Genomic DNA, 20,227 nt, shown 5'->3' with positions numbered 1-20,227 from the left:
TGTCCCTGTCCAGGTTTCCTAGCACCACTTATTGAAGAGACTGTCTTTTCTCCATATATCCTTGCCTCCTTTGTCATAGATTGGTTGACCACAGGTGCATAGATTTATCTCTGGGCTTTCTATCCTGTTCCATTGATCTACATTTCTGTTTTGGTACCAGTACCATATTGTCTTTATTACTGTAGCTTTGTAGTATAGTCTGAAGTCAGGGAGTCTGATTCCTCCAGCTCCGTTTTTTTCCCTAAAGATTGCTTTGGCTATTCGGGGTCTTTTGTATGTCCATACAAATTTTTTAAGATTTTTTATTCTAGTTCTGTAAAAAATGCCATTGGTAATTTGATAGGGATTGCATTGAATCTACAGGTTGCTTTGGGTAGTATGGTCATTTTCACAATATTGAGTCTTCCAATCCAAGAACCTGGTGTATCTCTCCATCTGTTTACATCATCTTTCATTTCTTTCATCAGTGTCATTGTTTTCTGAGTACAGGTCTTTTACCTCCTTACGTAGGTTTATTCCTAGGTATTTTATTCTTTTTGTTGCAATGGTGAATGGGATTGTTTCCTTAATTTCTCTTTCTGATCTTTCGTTCTTAGTGTATAGGAAAGCAAGAGATTTCTGTGCATTAATTTTGTATCCTGTAACTTTACCAAATTCATTGCTTAGCTCTAGCAGTTTCTGGTGGCATCTTTAAGATTCCCTATGTATACTAACCATGTCACCTGCAAACAATGACAGCTGTACTTCTTTTCCAATTTATATTCCTTTTATTTCTTTTTCCTCTCGTATTGCCGTGGCTAGGACTTCCAAAACTATTCCAAAACGATGTTGAATAATACTGGCAAGAGTGGACATCCTTGGCTTGTTCCTGATCTTAGAGGAAATGCTTTCAGTTTTTCACCATTGAGAATGATGTTAGCTGTGGGCCTGTCGTACATGGGCTTTATTATGTTGAGGTAGGTTCCCTCTATGTTCACTTTCTGGAGAGTTTTTATCATAAATGGGTGTTGAATTTTGTCAAAAGCTTTTTCTGCCTCCATTGAGATGATCATATGGTTTTTATTCTTCAATTTGTTAACATGGTGTATCACATTGATTGATTTGTGTATTTTGAAGAATCCTTGCATCCCTGCGGTAAATCCCACTTGATCATGGTGTATGATCCTCTTAATGTGTTGCTGGATTCTGTTTGCTAGTATTTTGTTGCAGATTTTTGCATCTATATTCATCAGTGATATCGGTCTGTAATTTTCTTTTTTTTTGTAATATCTTTGTCTGGTTTTGGTATCAGGGTGATATGGTGGCCTCATAGAATGAGTTTGGAAGTGTTCCTTCCTCTGCAATTTTTCGGAAGAGTTTGAGAAGGATGGGTGTTAGCTCTTCTCTAAATGTTTGATAGAATTCACCAGTGAAGCCATCTGGTCCTGGACTTTTGTTTGTTGGAAGATTTTCAATTTCATTCCTTGTGATTGGTCTGTTCATATTTTCTATTTCTTCCTGGTTCAGTCTTGGAAAGTTATACCTTTCTAAGAATTTTTCCGTTTCTTCCAGTTGGCCATTTTATTGGCATAGAGTTGCCTGTAGTAGTCTCTTATGATGCTTTATATTTCTGAGGTCTCCATTGTAACGTCTTCTTTTTCATTTCTAATTTTATTGATTTCAGTTCTATCCCTCTTTTTCTTGTTGACTCTGACTAAAAGTTTATCAATTTTGTGTATCTTCTCAAAGAACCAGCTTTTAGTTTTATTGATTTTTGCTATTGTTTTGTTTCTATTTCATTTATTTCTGCTCTGATCTTTATGATTTCTTTCCTTCTACTAACTTTGGGTTTCGTTTGTTCTTCTTTCTCTAGTTCCTTTAGGTGTAAGGTTAGAATGTTTATTTGAGATTTTTCTCATTTCTTGAGGTAAGCTTGTATTGCTATAAACTTCCCTCTTAGAACTGCTTTTGCTGCATCCCATAGGTTTTGGATCATCGTGTTTTCACTGTCATTTGTCTCTAGGTATTTTTGATTTCCTCTTTGATTTCCTCAGTGATCTCTTGGTTATTCAGTAACATATTGTTTAGCCTCCATGTGTTTGTGTTTTTTACATTTTTTTCCCTGGAATTGATTTCTAATCTCATAGTGTTGTGGTCGGAAAAGATGTTTGATACAATTTCAATTTTCTTAAATTTACCAAGGCTTGATTTGTGACCCAAGATGTGATCTATCCTCGAGAATGTTCCATGTGCACTTGAGGATAAAGCGTAATCTGCTGTTGGGATGGAACGATCTATAAATATCAATTAAATCTATCTGTTCTATTGTCCCATTTAAAGCTTGTGTTTCCTTATTAATTTTCTGTCTGTATGATCTGTCCATTGGTTTAAGTGGGGTGTTAAAGTCCCCCCTATTATTGTGTTCCTGTTGATTTCCTCTTTTAGAGCTGTTAGCAGTTGCCTTATGTATTGTGGTGCTCCTATGTTGGGTGCATATATATTTATAATTGTTATAACTTCTTCTTGGATTGATCCCTTGATCATTATGTAGTGTCCTTCCTTGTCTCTTGTAACATTATTTATTTTAAAGTCTATTCTGTCTGATATGAGAACTGCTACTCCAGCTTCCTTCTGATTTCCATTTGCATGGAATATCATTTTCCATCCCCTCACTTTCAGTCTGTATGTGTCCCTAGGTCTGAACCGGGTCTCTTGTAGACAGCATGTATATGGGTCTTGTTTTTCTATCCATTCAGTGAGCCTGTGTCTTTTGGTTGGAGCATTTAATCCATTCACGTTTAAGGTAATTATCGATATGTACGTTCCTATTACGGTTTTCTTAATTTTGGGGGGTTTGTTTTTGTAGGTCCTTTTCTTCTCTTGTGTTTCCCACTTAGAGAAGTTCCTTTAGCATTTGTTGTAGACCTGGTTTGGTGGTGCTGAATTCTCTTAGCTTTTGCTTGTCTGTAAAGTTTTTGATTTCTCCACTGAATCTGAATGAGATCCTTGCTGGGTAGAGTAATTTTGGTTGTAGGTTCTTCCCTTACATCACTTTAAATATATGGTGCCACTCCCTTCTGGCTTGTAGAGTTTCCGCTGAGAAATCAGCTGTTAACCTTATGTGAGTTCCCTTGTATGTTATTTGTCATTTTCCCCATGTTGCTTTCGATAATTTTTGTCTTTAAATTTTGTCAATTTGACTACCATGTGTCTCAGTGCGTTTCTCCTTGGGTTTATCCTGCCTGGGACTCTCTGTGCTTCCTGGACTTAGGTGGCTATTTCCTTTCCCATGTTAGGAAAGTTTTCGACGATCTCTTCAAATATTTTCTCAGGTCCTTTCTCTCTCTCCTCCTTCTGGGACCCCTATAATGCAAATATTGTTGTGTTTAATGTTGTCCTAGATTTCTCTTAGGCTGTCTTCATTTCTTTTCATTCTTTTCTCTTTATTTTGTTCTGCGGCAGTGAACTCCACCATTCTGTCTTCCAGGTCACTTCTCCATTCTTCTGTCTCAGTTTTTCTGCTATTGATTCCTTCTAGTGTATTTTCATTTCAGTTATTGTTCATCTCTGTTTGTTCTTTACTTCTTCTAGGTGTTTATTCTTTAATTCTTCTAGGTCTTTGTTAAACATTTCTTGCATCTTCTTGACCTTTGCCTCCACTCTTTTTCTGAGGTCCCAGGTCATCGTCACTATCCTTATTCTGAATTCTTTTTCTGGAAGGTTGCTTATCTCCGCTTCATTTAGTTGTTTTACTGGGGTCTTATCTTGTTCCTTCATCTGGTGCATAGTCCTCTGCCTTTTCATTTTGTCTATCTTTCTATGAATGTGGAATTCGTTCCACAGGCTGCAGAATTGTAGTTCTTCTTGCTTCTGCTGTCTGCGCTCTGGTGAATGAGGCTATCTAAGAGGCTTGTGCAAGTTTCCTGATGGGAGTGTCTGGTGGTGAGTAGAACTGGGTGCTGCTCTGGTGGGCAGAGCTCAGTAAAACTTTAATCCACTTGTCTGCTGATGGGTGGGGCTAGGTTCCCTCCCTGTTGGTTGTTTGGCCTGAGGCGACCCAGCACTGGAGCCTACCCGGCTTTTTGGTGGGGCTAATGGCAGACTCTGGGAGGGCTCACACCAAGGAGTACTTCCCAGAACTTCTGCTGCCAGTGTCCTTGTCTCCACGTGAGCCACAGCCACCCCCCCCCCCGCCTCTTCAGGAGACTCTCCAACACTAGCAGGTGGGTGTGGTTCAGTCTCCTATGGGGTCACTACTCCTTCCCCTGGGTCCCCATTGCACACCCTACTTTGTGTGTGCCCTCCAAGAGTGGAGTCTCTGTTTCCCCTAGGCCTAGTCCTGCAATCAAATCCCTCTAGCCTTCGAAGTCTGATTCTCTAGGAATTCCTCCTCCCATTGCTGGACCCCCAGGTTGGGAAGCATGACGTGGGGCTCAGTGGATGGATTTCTGTGGTAAAAGTGTTCTCCAGTTTGTGAGTCACCCACCCAGCAGTTACAGGATATGATTTTATTGTGATTTCGCCGCCCCCGCACTGTCTCATTGCGGCTTCTCCTTTGTCTTTGGATGTGGGGTATCTTTTTTGGTGAGTTCCAGTATCCTCCTGTCGATGATCGTTCAGCAGTTAGTTGTGACTCCAATGCTCTTGCAAGAGGGAGTGAGTGCACGTCCTTCTACTCTGCCATCCTGAACCATTTTAGTCTAGCCTATCTTGAATGTGCTCAGAACACTTACATTAGCCAACAGTTGGGCAAAATCATCTAACACAAAACTTAGTTTATAATCAAGTACTGAATATCTCATATAATTGGTTGAATACTGTACTGAAACTGAAAAACAGAATGACTGTCTGGGTATGGGGTGATTCGGTGGTTTACCCTCAGGATCGCCCGGCTGGTTGGTAGCTGCCCATCATCACAAGAGAGGATGGTCCTGCGTATCACTCACCCAGGAAAAGATCAAACTTCCAAAATCAAAGTATGATTCATAGTAAATTCGTATTGCTTTCACACCATTGTAATGTCAGAAAATCATAAGCCAAAACACCGTAAGTTGGGGAATGTCTTATTTCTATTATCTAGGGTTTTATTCATGGATTTAAGATCTTTATGTTTCAAGAACATTAAGTTTTGGTAGCATTTACTTGTTGCCAATGAACCCCTGGATTCATCTTAATTTGTTGACACACCGGCAGATTTACCCTCTACATACAGCTACCTACAGCCTTGATACACACATGTATATGTCAGTCTACACTATAATTCTTTCTCTCTCCACAATTATAACATAGAAGATGAGGTAACTGAACCTGTCAGAATGTTATCATGGCATACTTCTTGGGACCCTACATGAACCAAGTCATAACCTTCAGGAGTGATTTCTCTGCACCATAGCATTCTTTTTAGAAAATCCCATACTACCTGAAAAAGACTTCAGAACTACAACACTTGAAAAAAGATGTGTGTCCATTTGAAGAAAATTTTCCTGATACAAAAATATTTGCAGCTATATTTCCCCCTTTTCTGACAATCTTTCCTTGGCTATTTAAAAGGTAAACAGCATGCTTTACTTCTCCCCAAAGATTATTTCCATATAGATTCAGTGATAGCTTAGAGGGGACATGTAACTAAGTGGGTAGCCTGACTCCCCACACGCCTAGTATCTGAATAAAGAAGTCTCCCAGCTATGTATTCATTCATAACACTAAATCCAATGTCTATAACTCTCCCTCCCTGGAACTTGATTGACTTCTCTCCTCAAAGCTTCTTCCATGACTGGGTACCCAGCAGAACCCTGGGTTACACCATGCAGTATATTTATCTAATGAAATATGAGCTCTGGATACAGTGAGCCATGCTTTGCCACAGACACCCCATCCATCTGCTGAAAATAATCAATCTCGGAAAATAAAAGTCCTGGGAAAGTTAAAATTGGGTACATGCTGAGGATTAACAAGGGGTTCAAGGGCAGAACTGTAGTTATTTTATTGACTTGGAATCAGTGCCTGGGGAAGGGATTGGTCTAAAAAATGCATTTGTCATGTAAAAGCCGGGTTTGCCTACAAGCAACCACACAGGTTACTCAGAGTTGCCTCTCGGATGGAAATCACACAGTTGTGGCAGCTGATCATTCCAATTTCCGGACAGACTGATGCTCCTGGTTGGTCGGCTTAGTTACAGAACCTTCATGCCGTCCCACGGCCCCACCCTTAACCTTTGCCGAAAATAGTGTTAATAACAACTACCATAAAAATGGAAATAGCACATAACATTCATTGAGTGCCTATGACGTGCCAGGAACATTTATAAAGATGCTTCCGATTCAAAAATCTTATGTAGTTCTCCTAAAAACCCTCTGAAGTAGTTATTATTACTCCTGGTTTATGGATCTGCACATAAACTGAGAAGATGTGAACTCAGTGAACTCTGCGACTGCAAACCCAGCCACTCTGAGTGCAGCAGCACACTGGTAGAAAGTTAGGAAAGACTGGGTATTTGTCCCTGTGCAGTCCATTTTTCTTACTGGAAAAACACAGGATATCCCTCAGCTTTAATAATGCTGATCTTGATAAGCTAGTAGCTAACCAGGATGGGAAGAAAGGTTTTCCATGGCAGCATCTGGAGTGGGGAGGATGACAATTCTAAGGTGGCTTCCACATGTTATGAAGCTCAGGAAAGGAAAGCACACAGCCATGCCCATCTCTGCTTTGGGCTAGGCTGGCTCCAGGCAATTGCCTTTCTACCCTTGTTCCTGGGAAGAACTGCCCGAGCCACTGCACACTCCCAACACTTCCTAATTTAGCTCTAAACATATTTATTCCTGAAGAAAAGAATCAAGTTCAGATGGGAAAGTATGCAAAAAAAAAGAAAAAAAGAATGAGAAGCACTTGAAGCGAAAAGGGAGAAAAAGTTAATGTTGCAATGGGCTCCCTAAATTTCACCCTGGATAAGAATGTAAGCTAGTCTAGGACTTCCCTGGTGGCGCAGTGGTTGGGAGTCTGCCTGCCGATGCAGGGGACGTGGGTTCGTGCCCCGGTCCAGGAAAATCCCACATGCCGCGGAGCGGCTGGGCCTGCACGTCCAGAGCCTGTGCTCCGCGACGGGAGAGGCCACAACAAGTGAGAGGTCCATGTACCGCAAAAATAAAAAAAAGAATGTAAGCTAGTCTAGAGTTAGCTACACATAAGTGTGAATGCAGACTCTGTAATTTGGACAAAATAACTTTTCTCTTCTTCTGTAAAATTGCATTAAGACTAGAACTTACTGGGTCAGGTTGTTGTCTGGATTTAATGAGTTAAAACACATGAAGGAGCTTGGCATGTAAAAAGGACTCAACATAGGACAGCTGTTACTGTCATCCTCAACATCATCATCATCACCATCACCAACACCACCATGTTCCTTCAGTTCCCCTTCTAGCATCTGTGATGCTCCCTGCATCCTTACCCTCTCCCCACATCACAGTCTCACACCCTTTTATTTATGCAGAAATGGCAGTTGGGCTTATGATAAATAGGAGAAAATCGGCTTTCCTCTTTGCTTTCAGATATGGCCAATAACAAGTGATCGTATTTTCACCACTTCCTTATCTGAAGTAGAAGCAGAAAGAATGGAATCCTGAAGAACTAGCTATTCTCAACCCCACTTTTTTCCCTTAATTAAAAACCACGAACAGCTCCTAACTTTGCATGTCAGCCACACACATCCAGGTGTCTGATATTTATGCTGAGGGACCATCTCCTAGAAAGGACTTTTTTTCTCTCTATAAAGGTTGCCACCTTCAACGGGCTTTTACTAGTTTCCCATACTTTTCCTTAAAACCGATAGATCAAATTGTTGAAGAAAATTTGGAGGAAAAATGTAGTCTGGCAAAATGCAGTTCTTAAGAACCAGAGCTGGAAGTCAAGATGTTTGGCTTGGAATAACAGGGAGGGACTTACACAGAAGCAAAGTGGGTGGGGGTGGGGCGGGCACTAGCTGAAGAGAGGTTACAGGACAGAGCAGGGAAAAGGGTCCTGACTCCCTGAAAGCCTGGCTGAGTTTCTAGATGTTCCCCATCCTGCTCTAGGTAGGTACTCCACTAGAATACGAACCTCATTACTCTCTTACAAATCCATAAGCATAGCCTCCTGATCACATGTGTACAAACTGGAGCGTCACCTCCAAAGCCTTCATACATCCAAACATTGTCTTTAGAAATGGGGTCTACAGAGAGAGACCGAGTAAGCCAGTGCAAATAAAAATTTCAGAAACACAATCCAAATAAAATAAACCCCAGGGTTTTCCTCCGCTGACCTTGAATCACAAATTATATTTCTTATCCCACACAGACAGACTTTTCCTGCACAGTCCCAGAGATGAAGCCCAAGTGTCAGCTTCAATATTAGAACTTAATTCTACATTTCCTTCGGCGGATCACTAATTCCAAGGTTCAGCATGCCTGAATGTTCTGTGGTTGAGTAGATTTTAGTGGTCTTTAAGAGATTACCTCAAATGCAAAAGCCTCTCAAAACAAGACCAGAAAGATTTTGAAAGAAAAGAAAAACACTTCCAACTGCTTTATAATTTCGCTTTCAAGAATTTAAATTTACTTAAAGCCATATTTTTGAATCTAAGTTGTGCCAGGTTTCAGGCATGGGAGATGTCCTATTCTTGGTTTGCAGACAATGTGTGATCGACCAAGTATTTATCGAGTGTTTCAGCCATGCACAGCAGTATGCAAAGGCACGCAGAGATCTTAATAAAGAGGAGACCGCTCTCTGCCCTCCGGGAACTTACAGTTTAATTGCAAGCCCTTTGTTTTCTGTGTTGTCGTTATTGTTTTAGCTCCTCTGTACATACAGTTGTTGGACATACACATCATCGAAGACTGTCTTATTTCAACTCATTCAGTTTGGGAGAATGACTTCCATCACTGACCATTCGGACCTCCTCTGTGCATGACAGTGCTTTAACCTGAAGTTGGTGAAATACATTTCGTTTCAGAAAGCGAGGGGTGCAGATGCACACATGAGGGGACACGAATGGAGTCAAAATCAAGGCGCAAGAGCTAAGGAGGACTGGGGCAAATGAGGTCTGAATGGAGGTGACGGGCAGGCAGTCGCGTGGAGAAGAGAGGCAAGAGCGTCCATTCCAGGTGAAGAAAGTAGCAGATGAGAAGCGCAGGGGTGAAGAGCCAGGTGTGCGCCGCGGCCGGGGAGCCCAGGGGACTGGCTGCTCTCTTTGCTTTGGCGGACCCGGCGTCGTGTGGAGACGCATTCAAATTGAACTTTAAAGTGTAGGAAACAGAAAGTGTTTTGTCCCCTTCGGAGAGTGTCCCATTTTCCACTCAGGCCCAATTTGCGTGCCACAGTCCTGAGTCTGCGATCTTCCTCTCAATGGACGCTTATGTTCTCGCCAGGAAGGGCAGCCCTTGCTAAATGTTATGGTTTGGAATGATCCTTCACAAGGATGGAAAACCGAGTTAATTCAATTAAGGCCCGGGGTCCTGGGCTTTGAACCAGCCACAGTCTCAATTTTATGAGAGGATGAAAAGTTAATTATTTGCCGAGTTGGAGCGAAGTCCACTTTGAAAATCCCTTTCCAAAAGAGTCATTTCCACGTCAGCTTCCCCGTGGAAAATCAAGGCAGGTTGAACCAGGGTCATAAGGAGACCTCGGGAGCTGGGTGCTCAGGTGGGGGTCCCAGGCTCTCCCACCCCCTGCCTTGCCTCTCTGCAGCCCATATTCAGAGGGCTGGATGCATCTGGAAAGTGACCGAAGTTTATGTTCACTCCCACAGGCCACTTTGAAAAATAGAAAACAAAATCCAAGTTGAATTCAGAAAGTCAAGTTTTTAAGGTGCTTTTATTTAGGGCAAGGTCTTAATAATTCATTTGATGGGGTTTTCCTTTTGTACGAACTGGCAGCTTCGCTGCTGTTTTTAGTGTTATTATTTTATTTAACTTTAAGTGTTTAACTTTAAACGTTAAACACACATAGGTATGCATGTAGATATAACAACTATGGAACAATTCCAGGGATGTTGAAAATACAAAGAAAGTTGAAGGTTATCCGTAAACCCGCTGCCCAGATAACTGGCTAGTGGTTTCCGTGTATATACTTCCAAAACTTTTTAGGCATGTGTCTACAGATAGGCACACACACCACATAATTAAGCACACACACACTCAAAAACATCCTTATGCTACCAGTTTTGTTTTATATTTCACAACCATATATCATAGATATTTCCATGTAAGTTGGGAGAGCAGAAGGGTGAAGTGCATAGGTTCTAGAAAGGAACTTTAGAGTGGATTGAGAAAACTGCCCAACCTTTTTAAGTCCCAGTAGAAAGACAACCAATCAATGGTGTGGTTCTGAGACTTAAAGGAAATACTCTATCTAAGCCTTTTAGTAGTTAAACTTAATAAATGCTCATTAAATATTAGCTATTGTCTTAACATCAGTGCATATAGATTTGTGTCTTCCTTTATAATGACAGCAAAACTTTCTATTGTATTTATGGACGTACCACCGTATTTTAGTATGTCCTTCTTGAGGGCCATTTATGTTGTTTCTAATTTCTTACTCTCCGAGATGGATCTGTGATGCATATTCTGTATACACAACTTTTGTGGCTTTGGTGTTCATGTAAGAAACCAGAAAAATATTTTCTGAAAATAAGAAATATCACCCCCCCCTACATACACACACACATAGAAAAGTTATTTTCATCTTACTAATGAGTTTACTTAAGTAATCCCAAGGAACACGCTGGAAATGCTACTACAGGATCTAAATCAAAGTAAAGGAACATTTTCAAATCAATGTACTCCTGGCAAGAAGAGTGGATGTGAAGTAACGAGCCCCAAGTTCTAACTCTCACTTTATTATCAACCCCAAACAATGCCAAACGCTCTAGAACTCAGTTTTCTCTTTAGTAAAAGAAGAGGTTAAATGAAATGAACTGGCAGTTCTTTGCCATTTGATTATAGGACTTATACTCTGTCAGTATTGCTTGTGGGATGTCTTACCGTTGACATTATGAGAAAACCTAAGTCCTAAAAGAACACTGGGCCAAGCCTAAAGGACATCATGATACTTCTTTGCATTCAACTCTAATGAAATGAGATGAACCAAAATGCAAAACGTGACTCTTTTATTCCCATGCTTTTATTCCGATACATACCAATAATAGAAACTCATAAAAATGGAAAGACCGTAGAAACACCCAGCAAACAAATTATTCAGTCTTATCATGTACAAAAAAAGAATTTCAAAGAGCAATGGGGGACATAAGAAAGTTAAGATATGATTTCTGCCTTAGCATTGCTGCCACGTGGTAGGAGAGAAAAGCCATGCCCATACAAAGATCTCTGAAAATAGAAAGCTTGTTTAGTTATGAATTGGATGCCCTTTTTTGTTTCAGAAAAGGTTTATGTCAGTTTAGAAAACTGCATATAATATAAAAAATTAAAATGCATTAAAATAAATTACAAAGACAATGCAAACAAAATGACAAATACAAGCATAAGATTAAGGTAGGGATAAGCCAGATTCATTCAATAAAATGCTATATACTACATCTTTGACTAAGCATTCTGGCAGCCAGTGCAAAGAGGAAGGGCTAGACAAGGAAAGACAGACATTACATGGTTACCAGGATCATCATAACAGTAGTTAAGGCTTATATAGGGCTTGCTGTGTGATACGGCAGGCAAGAAATATCCTGAGACTTTTACATATAGATTAACTCATTTAACCTCATGATAAACTATGAAGTAATTCTATTATTATCCCCAAACTACATTGGAGACACAGACTCAGAGTGGTCAGTTAAATTACTCAGGGGCAGGACTTCCCCAGTGGCACAGTGGTTAAGAATCCACCTGTCAATGCAGGGGACACGGGTTCGATCTCTGGTCTGGGAAGATCCCACATGCCGCGGAGCAACTAAGCCCATGCGCCACAACTACTGAGCCTGCGCTCTAGAGCCTGTGAGCCACAACTACTGAAGCCCGAGCACCTAGAGCCCGTGCCCTGCAACAAGAGAAGCCACCGCAATGAGAAGCCTGCGCACTGCAACAAAGAGTAGTCCCCGCTCACCGCAACTAGAGGAAGCCCTCACGCAGCAATGAAGACCCAACGCAGCCAAAAAATTAATTAATTGATTAAAAAAAAAATCACTCAGGGGCACCCAGATAGGCAGTCCTAGTTAGAGCTAGCATTCAACTCCAAGGGGTTTCCCAAGTCACTAGATTGATTCCCCTTCTCCTTCGGCCCCTGGGCTATGAAATAAAGGAAGAGGGTTTGCAGTTTTTTTGTTTTGTTTTTTATTCCTTAGACTTTCTTAAGCACTCTTCTTTCTCTGGAAACTAACATGCAAATATATATTTATAATCAGAAAAATTAATATACTTACAAAAATAAACAAGGCATGTTAAACTTAGGGATCAGTCAGTAAACTCACCACAAGACACAGCAGAGGGAGTCACCAGCTGAGGAGCGGTGGTCAGGAAGGCTTCCTGGAAGAGGTCAACCTCAAAGGATTGGGGAAGCATCTCAGGAAACAGGAATTGTGGGTAAGCGAGTGTATTTTTCAGGATCTGTTGACAAAATTGAGCTCCTGAGCAATGGTTGCTCGTTTCCACAGAACCCAAAGACATTGACCTTCCAATACTGATAGATCAAAGAGAGGAAAATCAGTTAGAGCCACATGTTTCTTGGCGTGTATTGTCAGATACCCATAAAGCCCTCAAATTCCTTTCAGGAAGGTGGTAATTATGGCCTCTGTGTTGTCTTCTTTCTCTCCTCTGTTTTTCTTCTCACTCATTTATTCCTAAAGTCACAAATCCACAACTTCAAATGAGAATGACAGCAAGGAAGGGCAGGAGGCCAGGATGGGGAGAAAGAAAAAGGAATAAGGAAAGTGGCCTTTGGACCCTACTCCTTGGTCATTCCTGTCAGAAGACCCCACTGCAAAGATGCAAAAACCCACCCTCATTAACAGCCTGGTGACAGATATGAGAAAGTTCACCCCTCTGAAGCCACTGGAGCATCCTTGTCTCTGAGAGTCCCAGGCAAACAAAACTTCGCTAGCAGATATTTTCAGAACATTCATTTACTCCAAAATCAGATCAGTGAAGGGTTGAGAATATTCTCTGGGAAATCTGCTCAGCCTTTAAGGAGAGGGTTCTAAATGCAGTCATTGATGCAACAATTAAGGGGAATAATTATCTCTTCCCTTTCTTCTGCCACAGAGAATTGCTAGAGGCCAAGAACCGATTAGTGCTGGCTAACAAATCCTGCCCTACCCTTACCCTCACCCCGCCGGCCCCCGCTGGCTCCCAAATGGAAAAGGGCAGAATATTTTTCAGCTGAACTAATTCATGAAGCTATAAAACTAGCAGCCTTGCTTACCATTCACCATTTGGTATTTAAAAACTCAAAACTAGGAGATTAGACAGGTTGGCTTTATTTACCGTTACTACAATTAAATAAACAGCCCCCTGTGTGAATTAATCGCCTCACTGCAGTCTAAAATAGTGCAAGAATCTAGGCGAGATTTTGAAAAATGTTGAGACTGATTTGAATCAACTAGGAATTGCTAATGGTTTTTGTAGCTTTCAACTCCGTCTCCGCAAAGCAAACACACACACACACACACACACACACATATCTAAACTCAGGAATACGGTTTTGTCAGTTGCGTCTCTGTGGGTTAACCTTGATCTTTGCAAAATGAAGATTCATGTTAGTCTTGCACTGCTTTCCTTCTCAACACGGCTAAGAGGAGACAAAGACTACAATGCAGGTGATCTTCTCTTTCCTAACCTTCAAACTTACGTTTTATGACCTGCCCAGTGTTTATTTCATCCTGAGATCCTGGACCAGAGCCCCCAGTGGTTGCCGAATAATTCTCAAAACAAGACATCAGTGGGACAAAAAGGGCTAAAATTTACATGAACGTAGAGAATCTTATTCTCTAGGAAAACTAAATGCTTCAAGACTCTACCTAAGAAAGATAAAGAATAAAAGAATAGCAGCGTGTGTGTGTGTGTGTGTGTGTGTGTGTGTGTGTGTAGGAACAGCCATTCACATTAATTATTAAACTGTTTATTTTATATTGGAGTATACTTGATTAACAATGTTGTGTTAGTTTCAGGTGAACAGCAGAGTGGTTCAGTTCTACATATACACGTATCTATTCTTTTTCAAATTCTTTTCCCATTTAGGTTATTACATGGTATTGGGCAGAGTTCCCTGTGCTACACAGTAGGTCCTTGTTGGTTATCTATTTTAAATATTTTAATTAAAAATAGAGATGAGAGAAAAATTATACCAAACCATTAAGGGAGAACATGCACTTAGGTACCAGCTCTGCAGAGGTGGCCTTATGATCACAGCTATGGGACGGGTGGCACTGAATTCAATTAGCTCAACTCTTTTTTAAAAAGGAATGGAAAGCCTTACAAACCACAAACAGTGCATGTGATAGTCCTGGGGATTATCGAGGAGAAAAAAAATGAAAGAAGAACAAGTTAAACAAGAACTGCGATAGACCGGGTAATGGAGGAGAGTGGGTGCACTGCATGCAAACCCCAAACACAGCAGCAGGTGGAGAAGATGTTGACTTTATTTAGCATTAATTGCAGGAAAGGGTCTATAAAATGTGGTCAAAAATTATTAAACCCCCAATGTTATGCCAACATTATGCCATCCCCTGTTCCAAGGCAGGTGTATTATTGCTGGTCCCCAGAATTAAAGTAAATCATTGCTTTCCCATGTATTCTGAATATTGCATTTCGTTGTTTTTTACTGCCTCGTTTCTCGAGGTTTTGTGGCTTAATAGGCACTGTTATGGATAAAGTCAACGTGGGATCCATGTTGGGGGAGGGAACGTGGGATAAAGAATACCAGAACACCCCTTCAACACTCCCTCTACACCCTTCAATTCCTAGGTGTGCGTTCTCTACATACATCTCCAGAAACTTCTCTGGGGTGAAACATACTTCCAGCGACGGCCACAGATAAATCTCTTGCATCCCACTGACACTGGAATACGCACTTAGATGTAAGAGGGGTCCCTCCAAATACTCACTCATCCGCAGGAACCCAGGTCTGCTTACTTGAAGCCCAAAACTTGCTTCGAGAAGCCACAAAATGATGTTAATTATTTCAAACAAAAGATGGGTTGGGGTCACCCACAAATCCCAAAGGAGTCAAAACATACTTATTAAATCTCAGTTGAAAAGTAAAACATCCAAGTGGCGTTTTGCAGTAGGCTCTCACTACCAGCCAGGAAAAGATTTACAAAGACCCAGAAAAAGGAAACTCAGACAGATAAACCACCTACTGGCAGAGCCCAGACAGTCTTCCATAAACTATAGTTTGTTCATAAGCTATAAGAGCTCACAGATGGGTTGAGAAAAATAAGACAATTAAAAACATTCTCATAATTCATTTCATGAGATCGATGTGCCCGCGGACCATCCAACTTTGGCCACCGGGAAATAACACTCAAGCTACTGGAAAATGGGGCAGCCTCCTCCATCCCAGTGTTCCCTGATTTTGGACGTGACCAACACACTGCCCCTTCAAGCTCTCTCTCACCACCCTCGCCCCGCAACATCCTGTATCTTTTTGTCTTTAATTCACAGAAAACAAAAGGATAGGCAGTCACTGAGAGACCTGCTGCCATGTCTCTGCTTCCCAGAATGCAAAGCGATGGGCAGAGAAACACTCGGAGAGCAGCATCCTGGTTACAGCATGGTCAGGAGCGGCAGTGGAAGGTGTGCGGCACTTGTTCCCAAAGCCAGGTGCCATGCAGAGGCTGGGGGAAGAGAAAGTGCGATCATGCTACAACAGCGCTTCCCAGCCTTTTCTTCCCCACTATCACACTCTTCCAAGAAAACTTTTTAGACTTTTTTCCTAATTGCCCCTCTTTTACATGAAATTTAGTGTCACAGACATACTGTGTATCCATTTATATATTGTATGTATATCTGTGCTTTATATATTTAAAAGAAGAATGTTTTCTTTCTCTTTCTCTCTCTCTCCTTTCTTTCTTTGCTCTGGCCTAGAAAGAACAAATGATCGCCCCCTTGGTAGTGATCCTGTTCCTGTTGAGAATGCATATGCCAGCTACTACCAGCTCCTTAGATCCTGGGAGTACAGTTATGTGCCCACTGCAATTTTTTTCCCCCTATAGAGCAGGGCTTCTTAACTTCTGAACCCTTGATCTTTGGGCCAAATCACTCTTTGCTGCAGGGGCAGTCCTGGGATGGTAGCATGTATAGCATTATCCCTGGCCTCTAGATGCCAATAGCACTTTTATCCCTCATCCCCAGTTGTAACAACCAAAAATGTCTCCAGACCTTGTTAAATGTCCCCTGGGGCATTTATGGGGACAAAATGCCCCCTGGCTGCGAACCAGTGCTCCAGGGGAGAGGAGGGATACAGCAGTGGGCAAGGCAGGCGGAGCCCCTGTCTGTTTTGCTACTAAACAGTTAATTAAGTTTAACAGCCCTCAGTTACTTTACCTCTCAAAAAAAATTAAATAATATCGAAGGTCCTCTCCAACTTTATTATCCTATCGCAAGTGAAGTTTCTGTGTGTGTTTTTAATTTAACAAACCTGGGCTATTTAGAATGGCTCTTTTCCCCGCTAAAGATTTGAACTGAAATCACATACACAATTAATTCCACTTTAAACAAAGCTCAAAAGCATTTATCGATACTCTTCCAAAATCGGTTTGTGAGTGATTTTATACAGGGAAAGGTATGCAAATATCATCTCCTTGTAGATTACGGTCCTGAGCAGGCAATGTGGGGTGTTGTAGAGAGCAGAGCAGAGCAGCATACAGAATCCAGCGTACAGCAGACGTCATGCTTTATGAGTGTAAAGCCATCAAAGAGTGTCATAAAATCACATTGAGCCTCGTTAAAGGTTTTGTTGACATTTTTTATAAAAGGAATCTCTCTCTTCTCCCCCTCTCCCTCATTCATTCATTTCCTCTCTCCCTCTCTCTCTCTCTCTCTCATATAAATTGACGTTTTGCAACTCAAAACCCAGGACTGAATTAAATGATTGTAGTGGGTGATAAAACAAGATCTTATATTAACATGCCGCCTCGTATCATCACAAGTACTTAATTCTCACACACAGAAAAAGTCGTATGATGTTGATAGTGAAAAAAGTATTGTCCCAGCTTAAGCAGTAATGTAAAGAAGAGAGGCTTAGAAAAGTTAAGTGATGGGAATAGAGTCTGCTCCTAGGCCCTTTATTCAGGTTATGCGGGAGCCCTTCAGATGATATTGAAAATTCCCTAGCCATTCTTGCTACTGCCAAGTTCTATTTGCCGCAGGTCACCAAAATATTATACTCCTGGACTTAGGAATAAACTCAGAGTGTCTCTGAGGTGAGACGAGGACCGAGGTCAGTTTTTATACCATTCACGTCTCTTCAACCTAGGAGATTACGTGATACCTCAGTGAACTAGGGGTGAACGTTAAATGATTCCTTTATTTACCACCTGAAGCAGAAAATTCTCCCTAAGTACGGAACTGACTTCATGAGAGGGTCTCAAACTGGATCTAGGACCCATCGCATCTTGGAGTGCTGATATGCCCTCTAGCTTGATATTTTCCATTGCAAAAGCATCATCTAAGAGATGGGTGACTCACATGCTTTGGAATCCCTTAAATAACTGGAGAAGGACACACTGAAGACCAGGATGAGTCCCTGATTTTTTAAACTAATGACCTATGTTCCTTGGATCAGTGTCAGCCCTAGAGTAAACCAAAGAACTACCCATGAAGAGACTACTGTTTGTTTGGTTGGTTGTTTTTCTATGTAGATAGGTAATGGCGGTTGGCTTCTCTTTTCCTTCAATTTTGATGGCCAAATCATCTTGAAAGGAGAGGCTATTTTAAGTTCTTAGAACTTAAAACTCCGTTTCCCACTCTGAGGCTGGCTCAGTATCCAGGAAACGTATAAATATTATCTGATGACTTGTTCCTTGATGGAAATGACTGAAGAAATTGAGGGACCCCTGCCCCAACCCAGTGTCATATTCCCATAGCCACCAGACTTGATCCCCTGTTGGCAAATTCATCTATAAGGTAGCCAAGTGCCTGCTGGGGTCAACATCTGGAGAACGCTGCCAGAAAGCCTAAATGGTCATTATCCTATTTTGGAAGCTTCTCACTCTCTGGCCCGAAGTTAAAATAACTGGCTGAAGAACCAGGAACTTCTCCTAAAGAAGCATCCAAAGGGAAAGCCAAGTAGCTCATAAAACCTCACCCCAGTTTGTAAAACAGTGAAAGAGACACTTAGCATAGCATGGTGCTCCCCTGGTTTTCGTTATTTTATGAGATCTCAGTAAGTTTCCCGGGGCTGCTGTAAAAAAAGATTTCTTTTTAGTGTCTTGCTAGACTAGATTCCCCCGGCCACCATGCTCTTGGTGCCACCTCCTCTCCATGCCTCCCCTCCCTTTGTCTGGTACACAAAAGCTCTTCCATGTCCCATGCTCATTCTGTCAACCGACGTTCTTTTGGCTCAAAATGCTTCTTTTCTCTCAGTGTTCACTGCTGATGGGGCCTCTCACAGTTCAAATTATAGGTCAAGCAAGGCTCTATGTTAAGGGTTTTATTAAAAAATGAAGGGATTTCCCTGACAGTCCAGTGGTTAAGACTTCACCTTCCAATGCAGGGGGTGCAGGTTCAATCCCTGGTCAGGGAGCTAAGATCTCACATGTCTCGGGGCCAAAGAACCAAAACATAAAACAGAAGCAATACTGTAACAAACTCAATCAAAGATTTTAAAAATGGTCCACATCAAAAAATCTTTGGGACTTCCCTGTTGGTGCAGTAGTTAAGAATCCGCCTGCCAATGCAGGAGACACAGGTTCAATCCCTGGTCAGGGAAGATCCCACATGCCGCGGGGCAACTAAGCCTGTGTGCCACAACTACTGAGCCTGCACTCTAGAGCCCGCGAGCCACAACTACTGAGCCTGCATGCCACAACTACTGAAGCCCGTGCACCTAGAGCCCGTGCTCTGCAACAAGAGAAGCCACCGCAATGAGAAGCCTACGCACGGCAACGAAGAGTAGCCCCCGCTTGCCGAAACTAGAGAGAGCCCGGGGCGCAGCAACAAAGACCCAACGCGGCCAAAAATAAAATAAATAATAAATTTTTTTTTTAATTCAATATGGTAACATCTCATAATCATGGAAGGTGAACACTGGGATGTTCCTGAAGGAATGGATTTCCCCAGGTGCTGGTTGGGCTGAGATGAACCTCAGCTGTCCACCTCCTCCAAGAATGGCTTCCACTGAAGAAAGATGCCTCACCCAAGGCTGTGCTTTCTTCCATGGCAGCTCACATCCAAGAACTAACTAACGTGAGTATTAAAGGCCCACTTTCTCTAACTCTGGACAACTCAGAAGATGCTGCTAGCTCCAGAGCTGCCTGTGGTTGGCTCTGCACTGCAGCCCAGCTTTTCCTTCTGCCCAGTTCTCCTTCCTTTCTCTGCCACAAGATGTGAACCCCAGGAGTTCTCCCTAAGAACCATCCTGCACACCCGCTCTACATGGGAGTCAACCTCCCAGGGAACTCTGACTGTGATGGCTGGTGCCAGGAACAGGCTGATAAAGCAGGTGCCAAGATGGCATTCTGGAACTTGATCACTTGCCACCCAGCTAACGATGAGGACCCCTTACTGGTGCCAGATGAAGCACGATGGAGCAGTGCTATTGTTAAAGGTCCACCAGGGGTGGACGGGGGAGGCTGTATCTGTGAGCCTGCATGAGATGGTGCGAGGTATTAGACATTTAAAAATACAGGAGGAGGGCTTCCCTGGTGGCGCAGTGGTTGAGAGTCCACCTACCGATGCAGGGGACACGCGTTCGTGCCCCGGTCCGGGAAGATCCCACATGCCGCGGAGCAGCTGGGCCTGTGAGCCATGGCCGCTGAGCCTGCGCGTCCGGAGCCTGTGCTCCGCAACGGGAGCGGCCCGCGTACCGCAAAAAAAAAAAAAAAATACAGGAGGAAGAGCAACTAGAGGGAGAGGGCAGTGGGTTGGCCGTTGCTAAGCTTGACTGACACCCTAGGAAATGGAAAAGCTGAGTGCGATGGTCAGCAATTAAAAGCTACGTGGGGAAACCATAAGAGGTCCTTGGTGGCACAGACAGAAGCTCGCCCCCCTCCAGAGGGCAGACAAAGCAGAGCACTAGGCCAAAGGAGGTTAATTCTCTGTCAAGGAGACCA

The 20,227-nt window shown here is 42.4% G+C and overlaps 1 protein-coding gene across 9 annotated transcripts in view; it reads right to left on the bottom strand.

The window, feature by feature from the left end:
- The window catches only part of LOC307177345 (uncharacterized protein), a 1,102,996-nt gene that overhangs the window by 1,015,663 nt on the left and 67,106 nt on the right, over nt 1-20,227 (bottom strand). For 8 of the 9 annotated variants that reach the window (XR_013825026.1, XR_013825027.1, XR_013825028.1 and 5 more), the window contains exon 3: nt 12,428-12,563. The exons of the other annotated variant lie outside the window; for it this stretch is intronic. Coding sequence is in view for 3 of the 8 variants with exons in the window: in XM_079904470.1 (XP_079760596.1) it covers nt 12,428-12,563 (136 nt within the window). In the remaining 5 variants the exon portion in view is untranslated. The remainder of the gene's footprint in view (nt 1-12,427; nt 12,564-20,227) is intronic. 9 annotated transcript variants of the gene reach the window in all.

This window comes from Stenella coeruleoalba (assembly GCF_951394435.1).
Source record: "Stenella coeruleoalba genome assembly, chromosome: 19".
NCBI classification, from domain to species: domain Eukaryota; kingdom Metazoa; phylum Chordata; class Mammalia; order Artiodactyla; family Delphinidae; genus Stenella; species Stenella coeruleoalba.
This window is presented reverse-complemented; position numbering and strand designations above follow the sequence as displayed.